This window comes from Talpa europaea (assembly GCF_964194135.1).
Source record: "Talpa europaea genome assembly, chromosome: 1".
In the NCBI taxonomy this organism is placed as follows: Eukaryota; Metazoa; Chordata; class Mammalia; order Eulipotyphla; family Talpidae; genus Talpa; species Talpa europaea.
In genome coordinates this window covers 3059176-3084155 of record NC_140073.1, presented here as the reverse complement: position 1 = coordinate 3084155, position 24980 = coordinate 3059176, and the positions used below count along the sequence as shown (strand labels likewise).

At 65.6% G+C, this 24980-nt stretch overlaps 1 protein-coding gene across 2 annotated transcripts; it reads left to right on the top strand.

The window, feature by feature from the left end:
- Window positions 1-7735: 7735 nt before the first annotated feature.
- GRK2 (G protein-coupled receptor kinase 2) lies at window positions 7736-23930 on the top strand (the record flags this gene model as incomplete). Of its 2 annotated transcripts, XM_084240718.1 has the most annotated exons (21): window positions 7736-7848; window positions 16842-16918; window positions 18339-18412; window positions 18512-18613; window positions 18697-18771; window positions 18895-18956; window positions 19619-19670; window positions 19959-20050; window positions 20435-20534; window positions 20624-20702; window positions 20919-21049; window positions 21250-21344; window positions 21412-21519; window positions 21674-21740; window positions 21965-22065; window positions 22564-22630; window positions 22714-22809; window positions 23033-23195; window positions 23353-23489; window positions 23575-23688; window positions 23766-23930. In XM_084240718.1, the coding sequence occupies 21 exons, from the start codon at window positions 7736-7738 to the stop codon at window positions 23928-23930; spliced, it is 2070 nt and encodes a 689-aa protein (XP_084096844.1). The 2 variants fall into 2 exon arrangements, with proteins under 2 accessions (XP_084096844.1, XP_084096845.1); XM_084240719.1 differs by lacking the exon at window positions 22714-22809.
- Window positions 23931-24980: the final 1050 nt, after the last annotated feature.

Here is a 24980-nt window from a genome sequence, read left to right as displayed (position 1 = left end):
ACCGGCCTCAGTACCCTCATTCCCGCCACCCTGGCTCAAGTCACCATGGTCCTGAGCATTGACCTTGGGAGCCCCAGTGACCTCTCTGGCCTCCAGTCAACCCCAGTCCCTCACACCTGCAGCCAGAACATTTAGAAGGCAGACTTGACTGCCCCCCTTGACACCCACCAGTGTGCGCCCCTCAGGAGGCTGGAGCCCACCAGGTCCTTGGGCTTTCCCCTCGCCCGTCACCCACCTGCCCCTCACCCGCAGCTAGCTGCGCTCCTCGGCCGCTCCGCCCTCCTCAGCTTACACCCATTTCCTCGGGGGAGCCATCGGCCACCTCCTCCAGGCTGGGTCCCTCGCTCCCACGGGACCAGGCTGGCTTTTGGGGTTGCTTTAGTCAGTCTCCCCGCTGGCCCGGAAACTCCAGGAGGACAGTGGCTCTTTCTGCCCACCAGCTGGTGCAGACCCTGGCACTGAGTAGATGTCCCAGAAACAGTGGCGTGGATGTTCCGGAGGCTCAGAGCCCCGAGGCCCGTCCGCCCCATGCAGTGAATCTGTTGCCGCATTCTCTGAATTCCGCTACCTCCTAGATCTCCCCCCTTCCTATGCCAATGCTACCAGCCTTTTTCCTTCTGCCAACGTAAGCTGCATCCAGCCATGAGTTCGTGTGGCACAAACACCCTCAGTAACCCTCTGGGGTGGCGTCTAAACTCACCCCGCCACTGGCACCTGGGGAGCACGCGGTTGGCACGCGCCGGTGGGTCTGAGGCCGGAACCCGACGCCGCTGGCCGCAGGCCTGTGGGCGCTCACGCTCCCTCTCTGAGGGTCTGTCCTCCCTTCCAACGCCTACTTCCCCATCTCCCACCCACCACAGGGGATTAACTTGGGCCTCCTAAGTCTTTCTAGGCGCCAGCCCCGCCAGCGGCTGGCATCCAAGGGACCTTCTTTCCGCCCACGTTGGCCACTGTTCCAAGCACTTACACGCGGACTCCCGCCGTCATCATCCTCGTTTTCAAGATGAGAAGCTGCTGCGGCCCCGGGATGGTATGCTGGCAGCGACCCGGCTCCCGTCGGCCCCCCCCCACCCGGCTCTCCGGCTTCTCTGTGCGGCAGTTGCCCTTCAAGCTCCCACCCACACGGCGGGCGGTGTCTTCGCTCCAGACCAGGGCCAAGGCCCAGGCAGAGCTGGGCTCAGTGGCAGAGCTGGGACATAGGGAGACTGGGGCTGGCGCTGCAGAACTGGGGTCCCGCTGAGCACCCGCTGAGCTTGCCCACCCCCTCTCCCAGGGCCCTTTGGGCTCCCCGAGGTCAGGGCTGGCCTAGCTAGCTCTGCCTCCCGTCCCCTGTCCCAGGAGATTGTCAGCACGGGCAGGCAGGCCCCACGGCAGGGGTGAGTGACCTCCTGTGCAGCCGCAGGCTCTGCCTCCTGAATTTCATCATCGTTTTTGCAACAGGGGCCCTTTGCCGGGGCGGGGGGGGGGGGGGGGGCTGCTCTCTGCTGCCGGCTGGTGCTAAGTGCCCCGGCGTGGCCACCTGCAGAGCAGGCCTGGCCCTGGCTGGAGAGGGCGCCTGTCCCACCTTCACTTTCCCGGGTGCCTGGGGCCCAAAAGGAAGCCTCCGGGCCAACACCCTGTGTGCGCGGGAACAGTGACACAGGCACGCCAGGGCAGGGAGCAGCTTCTCGTGCGCTCAGCCAAGGCTGCCCCCCAGGTTCTGCCTCCCTCACCCCGGGGCGGGGCAGCCGGCTGCTGTTCCCCAGAGGGCGCGATGTCAGAAAGAGACGCACACAGAAAGACAACACCCCGAAAGGACGGGAAAGAAGGGCAGGAAAAGGGGGGACGGGGGGCGGGGGAGCCTGAAAGGAGAGCAGCGGCCGGAGGGAAACGGGTGCGGACCCAGCCCCTCCCGCGTCCAGGCCGCGCCCCAGACCGCCTCTCCGCCCACGCTGCACCTGCATCGCGTCCCCCAGTCCCCGGGCAATGCGGGGAGGCCGGGCTGGGGGCGCGGGGCGCGGGGCGCGGGCGCGGAGGCGGGGCTCGGAGAGGCGAGGCCACGCGCCCAGGGCGCCCGGCCGGCTGCAGCAGCAGGTGCGGCCCCTGACCGCGGGCCCCGCACACAGCCTCCCACTCCCGACCGGCCAGTGCCCGCGGGGCCGCCGGGGCCGCGGCTCGGACACTCACAGGCAGGCCGGGAGGGTCAAGGCAAAAACGCGCGCCCAGTGGACACAGCGGATTTCGCGGCCAGGCAGCGCCGAGGTGCCGGGGCGCATGCGCGTTGGGAGAGCTCGCGCGGGGGCGGGGCCGGGGCGGGGCCGGGGCGGGCGGGGCGGGGCCGGGGCGGGCGGGGCGGGGCCGGGGCGGGCGGGGCGGGGCCGGGGCGGGCGGGGCGGGGCCGGGGCGGGCGGGGCGGGGCCGGGGCGGGGGGCGGGACCAAGGCCCGGCTGAGGTTCCCAGGCGGAGCCTTCGGGAGGGCGGCAGGAGCAGGCTCTGCTCTGGAGAAGGGAGACGAGCTCAGCCAGGGGTCTGGAAGCCTGACCGGGGCTCTGGGCGTTGCCTGAGGGCAGAGGGGCTGCTGAGGGACTCTGCGGCTGGGCCTGGAGCTTTCTGCAGACGCCTCCCCCAGGGCCTCCTTACTTGCTGTTCCATGGGCCGGCAAAGCTCCTTTCCCTGCCCCTGACAAAGCTGTTTCTCTCCTATCCTGGTTCTGGCAGAAAATGCCCTTCCAGTCTACCTGGGTGGTCTGTACACCTGTGGTCTGTGCACCTGAGGAGGCACCTGGCTTTTGTGATAACTTATCACCTGCCTGATACAATGATTCTTTTTAAAAAAAAAAAAATTATTGATGCATACAGAGCTGGGGTGTAGGCCAGAGGTGTGGGGGGTGAGAGGACTCAGCAGAGACAGAGTGGGGAGCAGAACAGGCAGATCTACTGAAATCCACTGCTGAGGGGAGCAGAGGGGAGACAGGAGAGGTCTGCTGTGGGTCACCTCCCTGGCCCGGGATCGGGGATCAAACTCATGCGGATAGGTTCATAGTGCTGAGACTTAACCCCTTGCACCACCAGGGAGGCCCAGAATGGTCTGAGTCTTTTCTTTTTAAAGATTTATTTATTTTTATACAAGAACTGGGGTACAGGCCAGAGGTGCGGGAGGGTGAGAGGATTCACCAGAAATAGAGCAGGGAACAGAACAGGCAGACTGAAGAAATACACGGCTGAGGGGAGCAGCGGGCGAGACAGGAGAGTGTCTGCTGTCCCGCCATGTGGATTTCTCCCTGGCCAGCCGGGAATTGAACCGGCGCTGCAGAGGCTACAGACAGTTTCGCAGTGCTGCGCTCAACCCACTGCACCACCGGGGAGGCCCTGAGTCTTAAATTAATAAATGAAATGAAATCATCAGGGCTTAAGGGGCACATAGTAAGAACCTCTTTTATAATAAACATGACCTTTTGAAGATATAAGATAGATAGATCTATCTATCTATCTATCTATCTATCTATCTATCTATCTATCTATCTATCTATATGAGAGAGAGAGAGAGGGAGAGAGAAAGAAAGAAGTTCACTGCATCTCCATACGTGGTATCCCTAGCCAAGCATCAGGCCAGGCCTGTAGTAGCAGCTCCACAAATCATATCGGCTGAATGAGGGACAGAATGACATGAGCTCCCAGCCTCTCAGCCAGAGTCTGGCCTTGTCTCACCCAGACATCAGAGAGGGACTGTCCCTGCCAGGCAGGAGTCTCTCCTGGTCAACCCTTACATCCCTGGTGAAGTCAGAGACACCCCCAAACTCATCCTCCTGGGTCTTCAAGCCCAGATGGAGACTGAGTGCACAAATGGGCCTTGACCTGAGCTGGCCCTCAGCTGGGCACTCACTCACACTCACATGCACACAAGGTCAAGTGCAAGACCTTCCCCATCCCTCCTCTGCCCTCTCCCACCTTCCCCTGACTGGCTTCTCTGAATGCTCCACCTCCACTCCTCCCATTATAACAAGCATCAGGCTAACTGGAGGCATACTCTTAGGGGTCTCCCACACACTGGGTCACCACTGAATCCTGCTTCCCTTTGTGGCCCAGGAATCATGCTGGGTGTGAGGGATGCAAGTGACCAGGATGAATAGGGCACCTAGGGAGAGCCCTCTGAGCAGGCACCTCCCAGCCCTCCGGGTGCAGGGGAGCAAGAGGCCTCACACACCCCAGGGAGGGGAAGGGCAGTTAGGTGAGGGCAACTGTAAAATCAAAACCTCGGAGGTAGAAATGAGCTTGCTTGTAGTGACAGAGAACCAGAGAGGCTGGAGGCAGGAAGGGCAGAGGGCATGGAGGAGAGCTGAGGAGAGCTGAAGAAGGGTCAGGCTGGACAGGGCTTACAGGCCACAGAAGGGGGGCTGTTTCTGAAGTGCAGAGGCACTTCCCAGAGGTGGGGTGAGCTTGAGGCCTAGAAAAACTCCGGTGGGCCTCCCTGGTAAGGCAGGGGTTAAAGTATCACCAGCCACTGTGTCCTGAGTTCCATCCCTGGCCAGGGAGGTGACCCACATGGCGCAGTAGACCTCTCCTGTCTCCCCGCTGCTCCCCTCAGCAGTGTAGTTCAGTCAGCCTGCCTGTTCTGCTCCCTGCTCTGTCTCTGGTGAATCCTCTCACCCCCCAACTCTGGCCTGCACCCCAGTTCTTCCATGCATAAATAAATAAAAATAAAACTTTTTAAAAATACAAAAAACTCTGGCGTGAGGAGTGGCCCGGAGGCTCTCAGGAGACTGGTGCAAGCAGAGGTGATGGGCTTGGGTTGGGTCTAGAGGGCGCTGTGGGACGCTTAGGGGTAGGCCAGAGACAAGCGCCAGGTCCGGCACAGGACCTGCCAGTGTCTGGGTGGGGGCGGGGGGTGGGTGGGGAAGGGAGGAGTCAAGGGTGACTCCTGGAAGATGGAGGAGCCCCAGCTGAGAAAGGAGGCGGGCGAGGAGCAGGTTGGACAGGGGCAGGGGGTGGGAGCGAGCGTGTGGGACGATTTAGGTTCACAACGCCTATTAGTCATCGGGTAATGATGTGTCTGCCGGTCTGCCCCTGGGAAGAGACGGGGTTTCACTCCTCTTTCACCCCTTGCCTTCCAGCCCAAGGGTGGCACAGTCTGGGCACCGGACTGGGAGAAGCAATGAGGGAAGTCCCTGGAAAAGGCACGTTTGCGCGCCATCTCCGCAGCCCACCAGAGGGCAGCACCACTGCAGAAAGCCGCCTCTCGCAGGCCAGAGACTGGGACCAACCTCTGCCCAACCCGGGGCTTCCCAGGGCGCCCTTCCAGGGTCCCGGGAATGAGTGAGGGGCACCTGGACACCGACGCTCTCAAAGGGCCCGACTTCAGGCCTTCCAGGTCTGTGGGTGCGAGCGGCAGTCTTCAGACGCCGGGTTCAGGGGTTGCTGGGGCCGGCTGCCTGCTGCAGCAGGGCAGCAGGTGGCTTTCCTGAGCCCACGAGGATGCTGGTCTGACAAGTTCATCAGGCAGGAGTTTTTTTAAATGGGGACTTGGTCCAGAAAACCCAGGCTGGCGTGTGGCTGCCGAGTCCCAAAGGTTGGGGGTGGGGCAGGAAGTGGGGAGGTTAGAGGCATCCTCACTGCCTCTGGCCCAGTTCTGCTCTAGCCCCAGGCCGCCCGCCCTGGGAGAGGTGCTCCCTGCTCCTCCCTCTGTCATTCCTCAGACATGACCACAGTCCTGAGGTGGCCAGCAGGGGTAAGAGAAGAGGCGGGAGCATCACCTGCAGTTGGAGATGGTAGGGATCCTTCTTTCTAAAACAACAGTTAGCATTTCCCAATGGGGATGCATTTCCACTTGACACAAACAAGGCCCCCCACACTCGCGTCCCCGCTCACACTGTCAAAAACTTGAAATGATGCATCTTGCAACTCATGTTTTCAAATCAAAGAAATGGGTGGTAAATGTGGCATCAGAGCTGTACGAAGTGCGGGGGCCAGGGATTGGAGGAGCTGGGTCTGAAAGGATGAGCAGGAGTTAGCCAGAGGACTCCCAGGCACGGGGAGCAGCCATGGGTGGAGGTCAGAACAGATGGGGGCACAGGTGAGGTCCCCAGGTACAGAGGGGAGCTGGACAGGGGAGCAGTGTCCAGTCATCCAAGGCAATGACTTGCAGGTTCAGCAACTTGGTCACCTGGTCTGCTTTGGGCAGAGAGGGGTGCTGCTCCCACACTCTCAGCGGCCCTGTCACCTCATCAGACCTAGATTGGGGGGAGGCCTTTTTGGCAGAGCCTGCATTGGGGCAGCAGCCACACGACCCAGAGACGTCGACAGGTTCCAGAAGATTCTCAGCAGGCTAAGCAGGAGGGTGGGTTGAGAGATTGGGGGTGGGGGAGGGAAGGTCAAGAGTGAGGCCTGGAGTTCTGACTAGGGTATGCGTGAACAGTGGTGTCACCCCCGAGAAGGGAACCACACTGTCTCTGAAGCCCTCCGCCCAGGGGTCTGTCGAGGCTGATCTCAGAAGGCGGCAAGAGTACTTGGGGGAGGGGGGCACCCTCTCTGCTTACCGGCCCTGGCTACTGGCCCACAAGCTGGCATGAAGTGGGCACAAGGGGCACAAGGGCCGGAGAGGATCTGGTTGTCTTGGAAAGTAGAGAGAGGCTCTTGAGAGGGGCATGTTGGGATTCGGGGTGCTGGCTTGAGCAGCAGTGGACCCCAGCCCCCTCCACCCTCGTGGGCTCTCAGCGCTGAGACCCCTGTGACGCCGGGCGGGAAGAGGTTCCGTCCCATCTTGCCCACCGCGGTGGAAGGGCTGGGGTGCCCGCCGGGCCGAGGGGCTCCAGCCAGTCCAGGGAGCCCAGCGCCAGGTCCCGAGCGGGGGTCCTGGGGCCACGGGGCGCGGCTGGAGCAGGAGGAGGCGGGGCCGGGGCTGCGGCGCCCCGGGCCTGACTGCACCCGTGGGTGCCGGGCTCGGGAGGACACGTTTCGGGTTCTGGGTTCGGTCCGCGTCCTGCGGCCCAGTGTCAGCCCTTGGGCCCGGCACCCTGGAGTAGGGTGGACCAGCCCAGGTCCCGGCCTCGGTGTGGGCCCCGGCCCAGTCGGGTTAGGTCCCTGTGGCCCGGCTCTGGCTAGGGTCCGGGACCGGGGTGGGTCGGGGTCACAGTCCGCGGCGGGGATCAGCCCTGAGGTCACGGCCCGAACCCCGACCCTGGCGTTCTCGGGGGCGGGGAGCGCGCGGGGGGGGGGGGGCCGGGCCGGGCCGGGGTGTGCGGGGGGCCGGGGCCGCCTTCCGAGGCCTCGGTGGAATAAGGGCGGGTCTGGGCCCGGAGGCCCCGGGCTGGTGCCGGGTCCGGCGGGCCCGGGCCCGCGGGTGGCGGCGCCGCGGGCGGGGCGGGGGTCTCCTCGGGCGCCCCGGCCGGGTGGGGGGGGGCGGGCCCCGCGCGGCCTCCAGGGGGCGCCGCCGCCCGCCCGCCGCCCGGCCCCGGGCGGGCTCGCTGGCGCCGTGCGCGGCAGGCGGGGCCGGAGGCGCGGCGGCTCCGGGCGCGGGCGGGCGGCGGGCCCGACTGCAGTCCCGGCGGGAGCGGAGCGAGCCGCGGCCGGGCCGAGCCGGCGCCATGGGGCGGCGCCGCCTGTGAGCGCGGCGAGCGGAGCCGCGGGCGCCGGGCCAGGCGGGCGGCGGCGCCCCGGGCGGGAGCGGGCGCGGGGCGCGGGGCGCGGGGGGCGCGAGCGCGGCGGGCGCGGAGCGGAGGGCGCGGGGCCGCGCGGCGGGACAGGCCGCCGCCGCCGCCAAGATGGCGGACCTGGAGGCGGTGCTGGCCGACGTGAGCTACCTGATGGCCATGGAGAAGAGCAAGGCCACGCCGGCCGCGCGCGCCAGCAAGAAGATCCTGCTGCCCGAGCCCAGGTGAGGCGCCGGCCCGGCCGACCCCCGCCCCGCCCGCAGCCCCGGGGGCGCCGCCCGCGCCGGCCGCCGGCCCCCCGCCCGCCCGCCGCGCGCCCCGCGGCCCCCTCGCCCGCCCGGTCGCCTGGGCGCGGCGGGGGCCTCCGGGCGTCCGGGCCTCTGGGGGCCGCGGCCGGCGGGCTGGACGTGCCCCGGGCCGGCGCGGCGGCGGGAGCGGCGGGGGCGGCGGGGGCAGGCCCCGTGCGGGCGGGGGGCGCGCGGTCCCCGGCCCGGCCCGGCCCGGCCCGGCCCCGCCCCGCCCCGCCGCGGGCGCCCGGGGGGCCGGCCAGCACCCCGCGCCGCGGGACCGGCCGCCGCCTCCCCGCGGGACAGCCACGCGGGCCTCGGCAGCAAAGTTTCGGCTGCCGAGGCTGTGGGCGCCCGAGTGCACAGGAGGGGCGCCCCGAGCGCGGCGCTGGCGTTTGGGGTGCTCCCGGGTTGTCGGAGCCCCGGGCAGCCCCAGGGCCCGGGCAGGTGTGCTTGGGGCCCCGAGGAACGGGAGGGGACGCCGAGGCCCCAGCGGCGAGCCCCTGCCCGGCGTCGCACAGGTGGACCCGCCGGGGGCAGCCCCCCCGGCCACCGGCTCGGAGCTTCCGGCTTCAGACCCCAGCGGTGTCCGTCCCCCGGGCTGGGTCCCCCTGGCCGGAGCCGGCCGCTGCCCGGGAGGCCCTGCGTCACATGGGGAGGCGGGAGAGCTGGCGTGGGTGCCCTGCGACCCCGGAGCCCGGGCCTGGTGTCAGCCAGGGCCCCGCCATGTGACTCGGGCAAGTCCCTTCCCGTCCTCGGTGGGCCTTGGTTTTCTCATGTGTGAAACGTGGGTGGCCTGAAAGCAGAGCCGGGACCCCGTGTGCCCCTCATCTCTGAAGCAGGACCCGGGCGCAGGGGCCATGGCGCCTCTGCACCCTCTCCACACCCCGCTTTCTGGGTTTCAGATTGACTGGGTCGCCAGCCCGGGAGAGGAAAGCCAGTTGCAGTGTGGAAGGGCCGTTGGGGCCCTTTTTCTCTGAGACATTTGCCATCAGATTTCTCAAAACAGGAACCGGGCTGACTATCAGCCGGGCAGTTCAGGGGCGAGCCACAGTTAGAACAAAAATGAGCTCAGAGCTGACAGGAGAAGAGGGAGTCAGCCTCCGGGGCTGCTCGAGGGCTGCCTCGAGACCCTCCTGCAGGTTGGAGTCCCGCGAAGTGTGAGGCGGGGCCTTTTCTGGAACTCTGCATTCGGGGTTTGGGCAATCTCTCCCCAGAGTGCACTGCTGCTGCTGGGCCCCGCCTTGGGCTGGCTCTGCAGGTGTCAGAACCCTGAGGAACAAGATGTTCCTCTTTCTCAGGCCCCTTTGCCGTGCCCAGGAGTGATGGGGGTGATAGGCACGAGGGTAGAAATGAGAATCATTTATTGTTTACTTTGACATCTGTCATCTCGGTTGATCTAAAATTCAATCTGTGAAGTTGGCAAGGCCAGGCCTCCCATGTAGTAGTTGCTCAAGAAATACCAGGGTGGACTGAGTCACGAGACCAGGGGAGCTGAGTTTAGGGGAACCACTGGAGGCCGAGAGCCAGGTGCCATGGCCTCTCCTGTGGGGGCACTAGCTGGCAGCGGGCCACGGGGCGCTGCCCGCAACGGGGGCTCTGACCTGCGGGGGCTGAGGCCGTGCGTGTGGGGCCTCCTGGGCCTGAGGACACGCCGCCTGGGCTGCGGCTTCCCCACCCAGCTGGTGGATCCCTCCAGCACTTGACGGCCTCACGCCGCAGCCTCCGTTGCCTGGTGCGTCTTCCCGCTTGCAAAGTGCTTTTGACCCCATTTGAGCCTTTTTCCAGCTGCGGGAGGCGGACACAGCAAGCCGCTTCTCCCCGTTGGTCCTGGAAGTGGCTGAAGCTGGGAGTGGGCGTTGCCTTGCCCACTGAGGCCAGCTGCAGTTTGAACTTGGGCCTCGGGTCTCTGGCTCCCGGCAGCCCCTTCCCTGCGACGCTGCCTTTACTCCACACCCCTCCGCACCGCCACCCTCACCCCATCCATGTTTTGTGGAATATACCAGTGGGGCCGTGGCCTGCCTGGGGAGGTGGCCTAGAAGCAGCACCGCAGCCCCCTGCCCAGTCAGCTCAACGCTGGGCCCCCTCCTCACTGACGGGGCCGAGAACTGGGCTGTCCTGGTCCAGCTGGTACATGGAGGAGGCAGCTCCATGCCAGGGACCCGGCCCACATCACCCACAAGGTCAGGGTCAGGGAGAAAGAACTGGGTTTGTCCGCGCCGAGGTGTGATTTGGAGTTGCCCCCACCTGGGCCGTTCCACCCCGGCAGCCTCCCTGCGGCAAGAACCGGCCTGTGCCTTGACTGGCACTGGCTGGGGAGCGGGAGCCGGCAGGCACAGGGCCACTTGGAGTTGGCACAGGGCCCCCCCTTCTGTCACTCTCCGGAATCCAGGAAATAGACCCGCTTCTTGACCTCCTGGGGAAGGCGGCAGCACCGTGGCTGCGGACGGGAGGGCCGGCCCTGACCCTGCGGGGCCCTTGTCCCAGCCTCCTCCCTGCCTCTGGCCCTCCGGGCAAGAGCTCTGCCCCGGGCTACCTCTTTGGGCTGACCCGCCCCGCACCTCGCACCTTCCGCTCTCAGGGTCCAGGTCCACCCTCTGCCTGCTCGGGCTGCCGTCCCCTTTGCCAGCAGCGTCCCCTTTGCCAGCAGCGGCCCATCCTGTAATTATCGTCGTTTGCTTAATAGACCGCGGAGGCTGCGTGTAATTAATCTCCAGGCTCCTGGCTGAGGAGCCCCGCCTGGCGCTCCCAGGAGACGCCCCTGGCCTCCTGGGGGACAGCGAGCCCCAGCAGCAGATTGTCAGCCGGTGCCTCTTGCAGCCTCCGTTCTTGGCTCCATCCCGGTCCCTCCCCCACCGTGGATTTCCTCCTTCCTGCCCTTCGCCGGCTTCCCTGTCTCCAGACCCCCGCTCTTCCTCTGCTTCTTCTTCATTCCTATTAACTCTTTGTATCCAGGACTTCCTGCCCGCGATTTGCGGGGGCAGGGGCACTGGGCAGGGCTTTCCTTCCCTGCACTCCCCCGTCACCAGCAGAAGCCTGCTGCTACCAGCCTCTATCCCGCGCGGGGAGCTTTCTGCCTGGCAGCAGGCGCTCCCTCCTGCCCGCACCATTATCTCCTCGCGTCTCTCCCGCCGGGCCTGTGAAGCCCCACTTTCCCCGGGAATGGGTCTCTGGGACGTCTGTTCCCATCTGTTCTCGCCAGAGTGTGGGGTTGCACATTTTTCCCATTAAGTTGCTCACCGCCCGCCCCGCTCCCTTGGAGAACGGATTTGAAGGGAGCGCGAGGCTGCAGGTGGAATCCTGCAGCGGGATCTGGGCTCGTCAGCCCGCGGAGAAGGGAGAACGTGCCCTACTAAGGCACGATCCAACGATCCAACCCGTAGTAAACTCGCAGTGACGTCAGGTGGAGGCAGCGTGCACCGGCGGCCCCCCGCCGCCCGCTGGGGCGCCCGGGTCTGCTCCCGCCTCCAGCAGATAGCTGGCGCCCCAGCTCCGGAGAGCAGGAGCACAGCTGAGCTGGGCCCAGCCCCCTGCTGCCCTCGTAAGCCCAGGTGGCGCTTCTAAGTGGCTGCAGCCTGTGCGGAAACAGTAACCGTCCTCCCGCAGGGGCTGCGGGAAGGCTGCGGGAAGGCGGGGCTGCAGGAGGTTTCACCGGGGGTTTCTGGTGTGCACGCAGCGGCTCTGGCCTCTGGCTGGGGAAGCCACCGGGCTGGGGGTGCAGGGCAGCCGCCTCTGGGAACGGCAGTTGTTCTCACGCAGTGGCGGTCGTGACAAACCCTCCAGGGTGCCACTTCCCAACACCCCTGAAAGGAGCCACTTTTTCCTGGGGGCCCTAGGGGGTGGCAGACATTCCAGGGGGGCTCTGTGTGCCAGGTCAGTTGTCATTTTCTCCTCCGCACCAGGGCTCGCTCTGGAGGCGACCTTCTGGGTTGGCCTCCCACCCCGCGTGGCTGGGTGCGCTGAGGGTGCTGTCAGCCCCCGGGGAGAGTCATGGAGAAATGCTAATAAGCCCAGGGTACTTCCTCCTGCCCCTGCCACCTTGGTGCCAGGTCTGGAAATGCCACAGAGGAGTGTTGCAGCTGCGGCCACAGCCTCCCCTCTGCGGCCTTGTTAACTGCCATCCAGCGCGGCGTGCAGAGCTCACCTGTCCTGGGGCTGCCGGTGTCTCCGTCACACTGGGCACTGGCACCCGGCCTGGCACATCAGCTCCCAGGAAGGCCACTGCCTGCGCCTCTGGCAAAGGGGGCATTCAGGCCCATTGTGCAGGGTCCTGTGAGACCCCTTCCACCAGCCCTCCCCCAGGCCCTGCCACAGGAGGCCCCAGCCTAGCAGGAGGCCTGTTCTCAGGGAGATGGGGATATTTTCTTGCCAGTGGCTCTCTGCGGCACTGTGGGCAGCTGCTTGTGCTTTCAGCCTAGATTTCCCCCCAGCAAGACCAGTGCTGCCTTGGATCCCTGAGGTCCCATGATGGAGGGGAGGGCCCCTGTGGTGACCTGCCAAGCCCCTGAGCCAGGCAGAGCCAGAAAGTACCGGAAGTTCTCCCCTTACCCACCTACGGTACCACTGCCATCCCAGGCCGTGCTCCCTGCTGCTGTTAGGCCGGGTCTGCTCCTCAGAGCAGCTGGGCTGCTCTCTGCCGCAGCGGGTGGCCTCCTGCTCAGGGGCCCTCAGTATTTTGCCAGGCCCCCAGCTGAGCAGCAGGAGTGGGAGTGTGCAGGCTGGTCTGGGGGCAGAGTGGGGCTGCAGTCACTCCTGGCGCAGGGTGGTGCCCATGGGCCCACCCAGCAGGGCTCAGCTGGCCACAGACCCTGCCCTCTGGGACAGAGACCCCCTCAGGACTGTGCAGCTTAGGACCGCATTCGAGGAGGCACAGCTGCGGGAGCCCAGCAGGAGGGCCCTCTGCAGCCCTCCTAGCGAGGCTGGCATCTGGGGACAGCTCCCCGGCTTCCACTCAGCCTTTTTTTTTTTTTTTTTTTAAAGATTTATTTATTTATTTATACAAGCACTGGGTACAGTCAGAAGCGCGGGAGGGTGAGAGAATTCACCAGAGCCAGAGCGGGAGCAGAGCAGGCAGAGTGACGAAGTACACTGCTGAGGGGAGCAGCGGGCGGCAGGAGAGGTCTGCGCGCCATGTGGGACCCTCCTCCGGCGGCCGGGGAGCAGCCGGGGATCGAACCGGCGCTGCAGAGGCTGCGGGCAGCTTCACAGCCCAGCGCTCAACTGTTGCACCACCAGCGGAGGCCCCCACTCAGGCTTCTTAAATGGCCAGTGCGGAGGTGGCAATTCAGCGTTTTGTGGACATCCTCATTTTACAAATGGGGAAGGTGCAGGTTGAAAGTCTGTGGCTTGGCCTCGCTTCCTGGGGGGTAGAGCCAGGTGGAAGCCGGGCCTGGATGTCACTGCACAGCGGGAATGCAGGCAGCTCCGAGGTCCTTCTGTGTAGCCCAGGAACCCCTGGCTGGGGCAGGTGCAGGCCTTTGGCTCTCGTCCTGGACCAGAGCTGGTCCAGGAGCCACATGCTCCTGCTCAGGGCGATTGACTTGGGGGGCAGGAGTGCTGCCTGGGGCTCTTTGCTGCCCAGACTCTGCCAGTCTCAGGGAGCCGGTGTTGGAGACGCAGGTGACCTGGTCCAGGAGGCCGCCCAGCGAGCAAGTACTTGCCGCCCTGGCGGGGGTGTCCCCGCCAGGTTTTTCTGACCTGTCAGCTCCCTCGCCTGCCTGCCCCGTGGGAATAGACAGGAAGCCCCAATGTTGCCATTTTGGGGACCTTCCCTCTGAGAACCCTGCTCCTGTCTGACCGCACCTCGTGTTTGGTTTGGGGGGTGGTTTGTTTTATGTAGAAAATAATGTTTTCTTTTTAAGGAAGAGAGTGAAGGGCCACAGGCTGGGAAGAAGCAGTGGCTGCCCCACCAGGCGGCTACAGGCAGGGCGGGCCTGGCTGCTCCACACCCCCGTGCCGAGTCCACAGCAGAGCAGGAAAGGGAGAAGGCATGGGCCACCAAGTGCCATCCCAGCCCCAGAAGGGGCATCCCTGGTGGCCCCCAGTCCCAGGAGACAGACCCTTTCCCCAGGGGGGGCCTTGGCGTGTCCAGCTGCGGCCGCTTTGAGGGCCGAGGCCCACGGTGGGGGCAGTGGTGGCAGCGGCTGCACCCGGGCTCCTGGGTGGGCGTTCTCATGCATCCCCTTTGCTAAGCTGGTGCCAGTCTTGCCAGTTCCCAGGAAGCAAGTTTGGAGCTCTGAGAGCTTCCTGGTACCTATTGCTTATGCCCATTGTCCACTGTGGTCACCCGATGGGCTGGAGCTGCCGTGCCTGCCCCATGTGCTCACCTGTCTGTACCTCCCCCTGACCACACCTACCATCACCTCCAGGGGGCATTTTGTGTTATTTCCCTTCTTTATTGCTTTTCCTCATCCTCTCCCAGTAGCCCGAAGATGTCCCGAAACTCAGGAATCTGCTGCAGGTGTGGGGCATGGAGCGCTGAGCCGGGGGTGTGAGGGGCCAGCCTTCCTGGTCCCCTGGCTCACAGGTGGAACGCGGGCACCTGGCCACTGCACCGTGACTCGGCTACCTGGCCATTCTGGTTGCACCCAGGCCCCCACACCTGGCCTGTGGAGCAGGGGCCCCAAGCCGTTCCTCACCGAACCGGGGGACTCAGGAGCTCAGTGCAGACACCCCTCACCACCTGGGCCTCTGATCTTTGCAGGCTCGGGCCTGGGCTGTGTCTTTCTTGGTTTCCCAGACTTTCCAAGGCCTTGCTGTGATAAGATCCATGGGCTGGGGTGCATGTCCTTGATGGTGGCCCATGGGCCTGAACTGGGGTGCGGCCCCCAGGATAGCGTGTGGCGGTGTAAGGGCCATATCCAGGTCTCGGCACCCTTGCCAGTTGGGGGGTGCTGGCAGCCTGGCCGGCAGCGGCCCCTCTCCTGACCGGAGTCTCGGGATGGGGGTCACAGAAGGGCTATCCTGGTGACCGGCTCCTTTTTACTGTTGGTGGCAGCTTTCCGAGAAGGTCGGGGTATCTGCACCGAGCTCCTGAGGCCCCTGGTTCTGTGAGGAACGGTTTGGGGCCCCTGCTCCACAGGCCGGGTCTCCTGGTCTCCCAGGCAGGGAGGTAGGAGGGGGTCCCGCCTCGGGAGGGTGCCCTGATAGCTCCGTGTCACTGCTGTATCTTGCATGGCCTTTCCTCGGGTGGCTCAAACCTGGGCCTTGGCCTGGGCTTGGATATGTACTGAGGGACAGGGCAGGAGGCCCCGGCCCTGAAGCCCAGGTCCTGGGGCTGCAGCCCACCCTCCATGACTGCCTCACGCAGACCCCTGGCCCACAGCCTCGAGGCCTTGCAGACTTGGCCTGCCTTCCAGCCGGCTCATAAGCTCTCCTGCCTGTCTCAAGGCCAGAGCCTTCTCCACCCATTTCTTTCCTGGCCCAGGGGCTCCATCCACCTGGGTCACCTCCCATGGGTTTGTCCAACAGTCTGTCCCCTCCCCGCCCTGGCCTGAGCCCCCTCCCCGCCTCAGCCTGCTGCTCATCCTCGCAGGGCCCTTCACACTGGCGCTGGCTTCACACCTTACAGCATCCTGTTTGCACTGCGGAGCCCCGGCGTGGGGGGGGGGGCTGTCCCACCTTCTCTCAGCCTTCCCAAGTACCCAGAACAGGTCTCCCCTTCTCGCGCTGACCGTGTCCTCCTGGGGCTTTGTCAGGCTGTCTGGGTCACAGACCTGTGCCCTAGAAGGTCCTGCCAGGAGGCATGATCTTCCAGTAGGAGGTTCACAGGGAATGGCCAGGCTCCAAGCTGGGCTCCAGGACAGAGGCGGGGGCACACACAGCCCCACCCGACCTTCTCCTCGCCAGCTGTGGTCTCCCCACAGCCTGCTGGTGACCTCAGTTCCTGCAGGTGTGTGAGCCTTTCATGGGCTCAGATGTAACTGCCCAGCATGGCCCTCAAATGGGCAGCTCAGAACATCCCTCAGGAGTCCAGATGTGACTGCAGCTGGCTGCCAGAGGGCTAGGCCAGCAGGGTGGACTGAAGGGGCCCAGGAGCAGGGATGCGGGGACAGCAGGTGCTCTGAGGCCTGGTGTAACATGGTGCTGCTCCAGGCGGTGTCCAGTGGGTGGCTGAGCTAATGGGGAGCTGGGGTCTGGCCTGAGGTTGCAAGGCCCAGCCCCTGCCCCGTGACCCTCCAAGTAACCCAGGGTCAGGGCATATGTCAGTCAGGACTAGGGACACGGGGGGTGGAGGCTTCTTTTATTTACTGTTTCTTGAAGTGGAGATACAGTTCCCATGCTCAGATCACCCTTAACATGTGCAGTCATTGGTTTCAGGACATTCTCTGTATTGTGCAACCTTCATTCTAATTCCAGAATAATCCTACCATCCCCAAAAGAAACCCCAGTCCACTGGCAGTCGCGCCCTGCCCCCTCCCCCTGGTACCCGCGTCTGCTGTTTAGATTGGCCTCTTCTGGAAGTTTGACGGGATGGGCGCCGGCACCGCGGCCTCTGACTGGCTCGACTCCCCTGCCGGCCGTGAGCCAGGCCAACCGTACTGTGGCCTACCCGTGTGGCCAGGCCTGGTGCCTTTCCAAGGCAGGCTGGGGGGTCCCGCAGGCAGGATGGTCACAGGTTGGCTATCCATCATCTGCTGGTGGTGGAGGCCTGGCTTTTGGGGTTTGGCCAGGTTCCCAAAGCCACACGAAGCAGTGCTGGGACCCCACTTCTGAGCAGCCACCTGCTGGCCCCTCCCTGCTGAGCACAGAACCATGCTGGGCAGGCGCAGTCCCCAGCCCCCGTGGGTGGCAGCCACCACAGTGCCCCCCACTCCTGATTCCAGAGAGGAGCCACCTTCCAGGAGGGCTGGGCCAGAGAGGGGCCGAGTCCTGAGGGAGCCCTGGGGGTCCCGGGAGCTGGGGGTCACCGAGGCACCTCTGTCCTTCAGCATCCGCAGTGTCATGCAGAAGTACCTGGAGGACCGGGGCGAGGTGACCTTTGAGAAGATCTTCTCCCAGAAGCTGGGTAAGTGTGGTGGGGGAGGACCCAGCCTCCCTTCTGCCCTGCCCCTGCCTCAGGGGCCAGGCTGGCCCTCCACTCCCCCCAGGTCGGAGGTCGGCCTCCCATCCACCCCAGTCCCATCCACTCCAGGCGGGACAAGCAGCCCCTGGCCCGGGCAGCAGGGCTGTGACCCAGTGTGGGCCCAGGGAGCCTGCAGAGGGGGTGGGGGCCCAGCGCCTTCCAGGGCCACAGGGGAAGTTCCTCCTTTGGGTTTTTTGTTTTTGAGAGTTGCAGCTTCCCCTTGGCGCAGGCAGCTGCCGGCGGCGGTGGTGGAACTGACAGGAAGGGGCGGGGCCCTTCCTGTGGCGCCCGCTGTGGTTGCACCCGCCCCCACGGCCTCTTTGTGAGGGACCTGCCTCCTCCTCCTGTCCGCTCGTGGAAGGCCCTGGGCCCGCCGTCTGGACCGGGCCGCCGGCAGGGTGGAGGCAGGCTCCAGTGACACCAGGCTCCGATTAGGCCTCTGGAGAACTGGGTCTCACTCTGAGAGGGGAGGGGCCTGGCGGGCTCTGGCCAGAGCATCGGGAAGCAGGCATTTCGGGTCCCCTGCCTGTGCCGTGTGACCCTGGGCACATTGCCGCCCCTCTCTCAGCCTGCTGGTGTCCTCAGCTGGGGACTCGGGCTCAGGAGCCCCGCTGCCCGGGACTGCGGGAGGCCTAGTGAGGTGGTGTCTGAGAGCTGTGAGCTCTGGCAGAGCTGCCCAGAAAGTGAGGGCAGCGTGGGAGGCCACCCAGCAAGAGCCCAGTCACCCATGTTAAGCCAGAGGCCCGAGGAGGAAGCAGGGCTGCCCTTCCTCCTGCTTTGCCCTGCCTCTGGCCTCCACTTCCTGGGGTCTTCTGTGAGCCCTCCCCCGGGGCTGTTCTTCCCAGAACCCATAGCAGGGTAGAGGGGCCCTGAGTTCTCATGTCTGCCTGTCTGACAGGCCTCTCCAAGCCTCAGTTTCCCCAACTGGACCCACTCGCCCAGGCTGCCCAGTCTCATCATCAGCCAGATGATGGAGTGGTGCAAGGTTCAGGCAGAGGGACTTACCTGGTCCTCTCTCAGGGCTGCCCTCCTGCTCCGGGCTACAGCTCCAACTGCCCGCTGGACCTCCCTCCCTTGCGCAGACCACCAAGTGGGGGTGTCGCCCTCACAGAGGTGGTGCAGTACTGGGCCGCAGTGTGTGGGTCTAGGCCCCGGCCAGCCCTGCCCCTGCCTCGCCACCACCTGTCACTTTCCAGCCACCAACCAAGGAAACAGGTTCTGGGAGGGGGAGAAACATGGGCACCCCGACCCCAAAGCTGAGTCCTCGGTTGGCAGCCCGTGGAGGCCCCCTTGCTGGGCCCTGTCTGGGACCAACCCCCACCACCCGCCGCGATGGCAAGACTGAGGGGCTCACTGCTTTCAGGGTACATGCTTTTCCGCGACTTCTGCCTGAAGCACCTGGAGGAGGCCAGGCCGTTGGTGGAGTTCTATGAGGAGGTGAGGCGGGCGCTCTGCAGAGGGGAGGGCTTGGGGGCCCTGCTGACCCAAGACGCCTGGCCGTGGCGCCACATGTCGCCTGTGGGGTCGTGGCTCTAGATCAAGAAATACGAGAAGCTCGAGACTGAGGAGGAGCGCCTGACCCGCAGCCGGGAGATCTTCGACACCTACATCATGAAGGAGTTGCTGGCCTGCTCGCACGTGAGTGCCCGCGCTGGCCCCCCGGGCGCTCTGCGCTGGGCTGGGGCAGGGACGCCAGGTCACGCTGCCTCTGTCTTCCCCAGCCCTTCTCGAAAAGCGCCACTGAGCACGTTCAGGGCCACCTGGTGAAGAAGCAGGTGCCTCCGGATCTCTTCCAGGTGCGTGCTTGGCCTGCTCCCGCGGCCTCCCAGCCCGGCCGGGGTCCCCTCGGGCGGCCCAGCTCAGGGGCCTGTCGGCTCCCACTCGGGGCTCCGTCACCAACCTCCAGCTTCTTCCCTTAGCCATACATTGAAGAGATTTGTCAGAACCTCCGAGGGGACGTGTTCCAGAAATTCATCGAGAGGTGAGGCGGGCGCAGGCGGGAGAGGAAGGGGAAGAGGCTGCTCTGGGAAGTGGTGTAGATGCTGTGGGGGCCGGAAGCCAGAAGCCCCGGGCAGGGGTGCTGCGAGGTCAAACAGCTCCCATCCTCACCTCCTCCACCTCTGCCTGCCCTACCAGGCATCTCAAAGCCCATCGGCCACATGGCATCGTTCCTCCCAGCACCTGGCTGGGCCCGCCTGGGCTGAGACCACAGGGTGGGGCCAGGCATGAGAGGGCACACGGCCCCAGGGCCTTCACGGCCAGGCCTCGTCTGGTGGGTGGGATTTGTAAGTAAGGAACAGCTGCCCAAGGGTCCCGGCTGCCCAACCGTAGAGTGGGTGCCGTGTCCCCAGAGGCGTGCGAGCAGGCAGCAGTATCAAGGTCACAGGCGCCAGCAGCTGGGGGCACACTGGGCCCCTCTCCAAGCCTGTACGGTCCCTGCAAGAACTCAGAGACAGGCATCTTGGCCCTGTGTGAGCCCCAGGCGGTTCCAAGGTGGCCAGCCTGGGCCACTGCTCTTCCTGGGCCGCCCAGAGGATGCTGAGGCTCGGGGCCCCTGAAGACGGTGGTGCAGTGGGACGGGCTCCATCAGCGTCATTCCCCACTTTGTGAAGCTCGTCTGAGCCCCCGCTTCTTCTCTTGTAGTGATAAATTCACACGCTTTTGCCAGTGGAAGAACGTGGAGCTCAACATCCATGTGAGTGGGCTGGGTGGGCGTGGGGGGGGCCTCGGCTGCGGCCATATACCCGGGGGACTGGGCATATGGCCTGGTAGGGCGGGAAGGAGGTCTGCCCTTCAGCCCCAGGGTGGTGGCCGTGGGGTTGGTGCCAGGATCTCAGCGGGACAGCTCAAGGCAGAGAAGCAATGGTGAAGGCAGCCTGGGTCCGGGGCCTCCACATGGACCAGCCCTGGCTGCCCAGGCACCTCTGCCCGGGGACCAAGCCCAGGCCACCGTCCCCAACTCCGACTCTTGCCACCCCTGCAGCTGACCATGAACGACTTCAGCGTGCACCGCATCATCGGGCGAGGGGGCTTCGGTGAGGTGTATGGGTGCCGGAAGGCCGACACAGGCAAGATGTAAGCCCTGGCGTCTGGTGGGATGCTGCGGGGCGGGAGAGCCCCTGGGGCCTGAAACAGCGGTGGGGGATCCATGCCCTGGGCAGGGGACCCTGGGAGCCGAGGGCAGGGGCGAGCCCTGACTGGCAGGCCTCGGCAGAGGGCCAGTGCTGTTCTCTCCACACCACCTGCCCCCGCCTTCCTGTCTCTGTGCGGTCACCCGCCCACCAAGGCAGGCCCACGGAGCCCCTGGCCCACCAGCACGCCCTCCTGCCTTCTGTCTGTCTCTGATGAGGACCACATGCTGTCCTGGGGTCTGGTCCATTCCTGAGGACTACCCCTCCCTCTCCCTGCACTGCGAGGCTCTGCGTGGGGGTGTGCCCACTGACCAGCTCCCGCCCCCAGGTACGCCATGAAGTGCCTGGACAAGAAGCGCATCAAGATGAAGCAGGGGGAGACCCTGGCCCTGAACGAGCGCATCATGCTGTCCCTCGTCAGCACAGGGGTGAGCTGCAGCCAGGGCGGGCGGAGTAGGATTCGTCCCGGAACCTGGGCACCCACCATTGACCTGCCTGCCCATCCTTTCCCTCCCAGGACTGCCCCTTCATCGTCTGCATGTCCTATGCATTCCACACGCCAGACAAGCTCAGCTTCATCCTGGATCTCATGAACGGTGAGTTGATTGTCTGCTGGCTCCTGTCTCTGGGGCTGGGGTGGAGCCTGTGGGGCTGGGGCGGAGCTTGTGGGGGCTGGGGGCGGAGCCTGTGGGGCTGGGGGCGGAGCTTGTGGGGGCTGGGGGCGGAGCCTGTGGGGCTGGGGGCGGAGCCTGTGGGGCTGGGGGCGGAGCCCATCTCTGAGGCCAGAGCCCTGACTTGGGCTGCCTCCCCAGGCGGGGACCTGCACTACCACCTTTCCCAGCACGGGGTCTTCTCTGAGGCGGACATGCGCTTCTATGCCGCGGAGATCATCCTGGGCCTGGAGCACATGCACAACCGCTTCGTTGTCTACCGGGACCTGAAGGTGAAGCCCCCCTCCTGCTGCCTGCCGAGGGGCCCTCCCTCCCACTGAGCCATTTCTGGACTCCGGTTGTGTCTGGGGGGAGAAGGACCCCCTCCAGGGCCTGTCCTGGACACCATCATCCTCTAGAGGAAAGTGGGGTCCAGCTGTCACCTGGCCTGGCCAGGCTGAGCCCCCGGTGGCTCACTGGGCTTCCTCCGCAGCCGGCCAACATCCTCCTGGACGAGCACGGCCATGTGCGCATCTCAGACCTGGGCCTGGCCTGCGACTTCTCCAAGAAGAAGCCCCACGCCAGCGTGTGAGTGCCCGGCCCCACCCTCCCTTCCCGTGCCCTCCGCCAAGTGCTCACGGCCTCTCTTCCACAGGGGCACCCACGGGTACATGGCCCCCGAGGTCCTGCAGAAGGGCGTGGCCTATGACAGCAGCGCCGACTGGTTCTCGCTGGGCTGCATGCTCTTCAAGTTGCTGCGGGGGTGAGTGGGCCGTTCCCTGCCCCCCGCGAGGAGCTGGGCGGGAGGAGGCCACGCCTGGGCTACAGGCGGCACCATCTTGACTCTGGACAAGCATGGGTTGTGCGCTGCCACTTTTCCTCTTCCTCTGACCTTGAACTTTGGCCTCTTTGTCCAGGCACAGCCCCTTCCGGCAGCACAAGACCAAAGACAAGCATGAGATCGACCGCATGACGCTGACAATGGTGAGGATGCTGGGGCTGGGGTGGGATGGGGGCGCAGTGGGGGTTGAGGTCAGGGCTCTTGGTTCTTCATAGAGATCTCGTGTGACCCTGCCCTACTCTGACCTCCTGCCCCATAGGCTCCTCCCCACCCCACCCCCAAAGTGGTCAGAGCCAACATGACTGCGGGGGGCCATCAGGAAGGGGGCCCTGTCTCTCCCTCCATCAACGTCCGGTCCTCCCTGTAGGCTGTGGAGCTGCCTGACTCCTTCTCCCCCGAGCTCCGCTCTTTGCTGGAGGGGCTGCTGCAGAGGGATGTGAACCGGAGACTGGGCTGCCGGGGCCAAGGGTGAGTGTCCAGATCCAGGTCCCGCCTCCCAGCCGGGCCTGGGTGCTCAGGCGAGCGTCCGGCCATCCTCCAGTACCCGGCCGCCTCCGGGGCGCCCTTGAGACCAGGGGCTGTGTCTCGTCAAGAGCACCCTGTCCCATCCAGTGTTCTCCAGCTGAGGGGCTGTTAGGGGGTGCGGCTGCCGAGGGGCCTTGTGCCAAAGGTGGTGATGTCAGAGAAGGACGATGACGGCAGCTTCTGATGTTTATTAAAGGTCCAGCGGGTGCTGGGCGTGAGGCCGCAGGATTCACAGCTAGCAGAGCCCCGGTGGCACTGGGCCGTTGTGGGACTGCTGCTCCCCGTTTAGAGATGAGGAAACAGGCCCGGGTTTCAGGAACTTGCCCAAGGTCACAGAGCTAGAGAGTGGCTGAGCCAAGAGTTAGCCTTGGGCCACCTGCCCCCGGGCCTGGCCCCAGCTGGCTGGGTGCTGTGAGCCCCAGTGACCCGCTCTCCCCACAGGGCTCAGGAGGTGAAGGAGAGCCCCTTCTTCCGCTCCCTGGACTGGCAGATGGTTTTCTTGCAGAAGGTAAAAGCTGGGGTCAGGGCTGGGGGTGAGGGTGTGGCCTGTAGGCGGCCCCGTGCTGATGCCCAGTCCCCACTCTGCTGCAGTACCCTCCCCCGCTCATCCCCCCACGAGGGGAGGTGAACGCGGCCGACGCCTTCGACATCGGCTCCTTTGATGAGGAGGACACCAAAGGAATCAAGGTACTGGACCCGCCTGGCCTCTTGCACCAGAGCCCCGAGCTCTGCCCTGCGGCCTCCTCAGCCTCCGGGACCACCCCCAGCCCGGTGCGCCAGCCTGTTGGGCCTTAGGTGGCTTCTCTGTATCCCCTGGAGGTGGGGGGTGGGCCTGCCTGCCCTGCCCCGGGCCTCCTCTGGCTGGGCCTGCCCGGGGCTGATGGACATCGCTGCCCCGTCCACTCGGCAGTTACTGGACAGTGACCAGGAGCTCTACCGCAACTTCCCCCTCACCATCTCGGAGCGGTGGCAGCAGGAGGTGGCCGAGACCGTGTTCGACGCCATCAACACTGAGACGGACCGGCTAGAGACGCGAAAGAAAACCAAAAATAAGCAGCTGGGCCACGAGGAAGGTGAGGCGTCCGGGCTGCGGGGCAGGTGCCGCCTGCTCTAGAGACGGGAAACGGGGTGGGGGGGGGGGTTTCAGGACCCCGCCCCAGATGACGGTGCGGAGCCCGGACCCCAGCCTGGGCGGCGGGCGCTAAGCCCCCCTCCGCTCTCTCGCCGCAGACTATGCCCTGGGCAAGGACTGCATCATGCACGGCTACATGTCCAAGATGGGCAACCCCTTCCTGACGCAGTGGCAGCGGCGCTACTTCTACCTGTTCCCCAACCGGCTGGAGTGGCGGGGCGAGGGCGAGGCCCCGGTAAGGAGTGTTGCTGGGGCCAGGCGTGGGGGCCGGGCGGCCGCCCTCCCGTGGCTCACGGCCCCCCCGCCCCTCCCGCCCGCAGCAGAGCCTGCTGACCATGGAGGAGATCCAGTCAGTGGAGGAGACGCAGATCAAGGAGCGCAAGTGCCTCCTGCTCAAGATCCGCGGCGGGAAGCAGTTCGTCCTGCAGTGCGACGTGAGTTGGGGCCGGGGGCCCGCTGGTCGGGGTGGGCTGGCCACAGCGGCCGACTGACCGCCCCGGGGCGTGCGCAGAGCGACCCCGAGCTGGTGCAGTGGAAGAAGGAGCTGCGCGACGCCTACCGGGAGGCCCAGCAGCTGGTGCAGAGGGTGCCCAAGATGAAGAACAAGCCCCGCTCGCCCGTGGTGGAACTGAGCAAGGTGCCGCTGATCCAGCGAGGCAGTGCCAACGGCCTCTGACCCCGCCTGCCGCCGCCCACCGCCGCCTTTTATAAACCTCTAATTTATTTTGTCGGATTTTTATTATTTGTTTTCCCGCCAAGCGGAAAAAGTTTTATTTTGTAATTATTGTGATCTCCTGTGGCCCCAGCCTGGCCCAGCCCCAAGGGAGGGGTCTGCTTGCCTTGGCTCCCGCTGCCGCCCCCCCAGCCACCACCCAGCACCCTCAGCCCCGACCCCGGGAGCCGGCCGCTCCCAGCGTCTTCCTGTGGGGGAGCAGCAGCCCCGGCCGCCCTCCGCCCTGCCCGGGGGATGCTGCCCCAGCTGTGCCACCTCAGGCTGCGTGGGCGGCGTCCCTGCCCACGGCGCCGCGGGCCACCAGCGTCCCCTGCCCCAGGGGAGGCCGCAGCCCAGGGAGACCACTTGAATTTCCCCACCGCGGCCCACCTGCCACAGGGACCAGCCCTGCACTGTCCCGCCCCCGCCAGTGGGGTGGAGGGAGCCGCTGTCTCCCGGGTCACTGGCCATCTCCCTTCCCACCTGCCCTGACGCCACGGGCTCCACAGGGAAGGCGGCTCAGTGGCGGGTGCTGCTGCCCTCGCTGTCGCCCCTCCTCCCAGTACCGGGTTCAGGGCCCACGGAGAGGAGACGGGGGACGCCACACTGGCCTCCCGGGTCTGAGGTCCCCAGGCCTCCCCGGGGGGTGAGGCCTCCTCTGCCCTGGGCCACAGGACCCGCCCCAGGCCAGCCAGTGTGTCCGGCTGCCCCACAGCCCACGCCCTGTGGCGCCCCTGCCCGCAGGGCGCCGCCCCACCCGCGCATGCCCCTCGTGCCAGTCGCTGCGTGTGTGGTGTCCGCCCTCTCCCGGCCGGTGGGCGAGCCCTCCCTCCCCTCCACTCACCTCGGGGCGTTTCTTTGCCGATATCTGAATGTGATTTTACAGAGTGGAAAATGAGATTGCATTTTTATAAAAAATGGTGCCTGACTCCTTCGCGTGCCGCTCTTTTCTGCCTGGTGACCCTTCGCAGCCTCCACTGGGCGGCCACCGTAGGGCGAGGGTCTGGGTGGCAC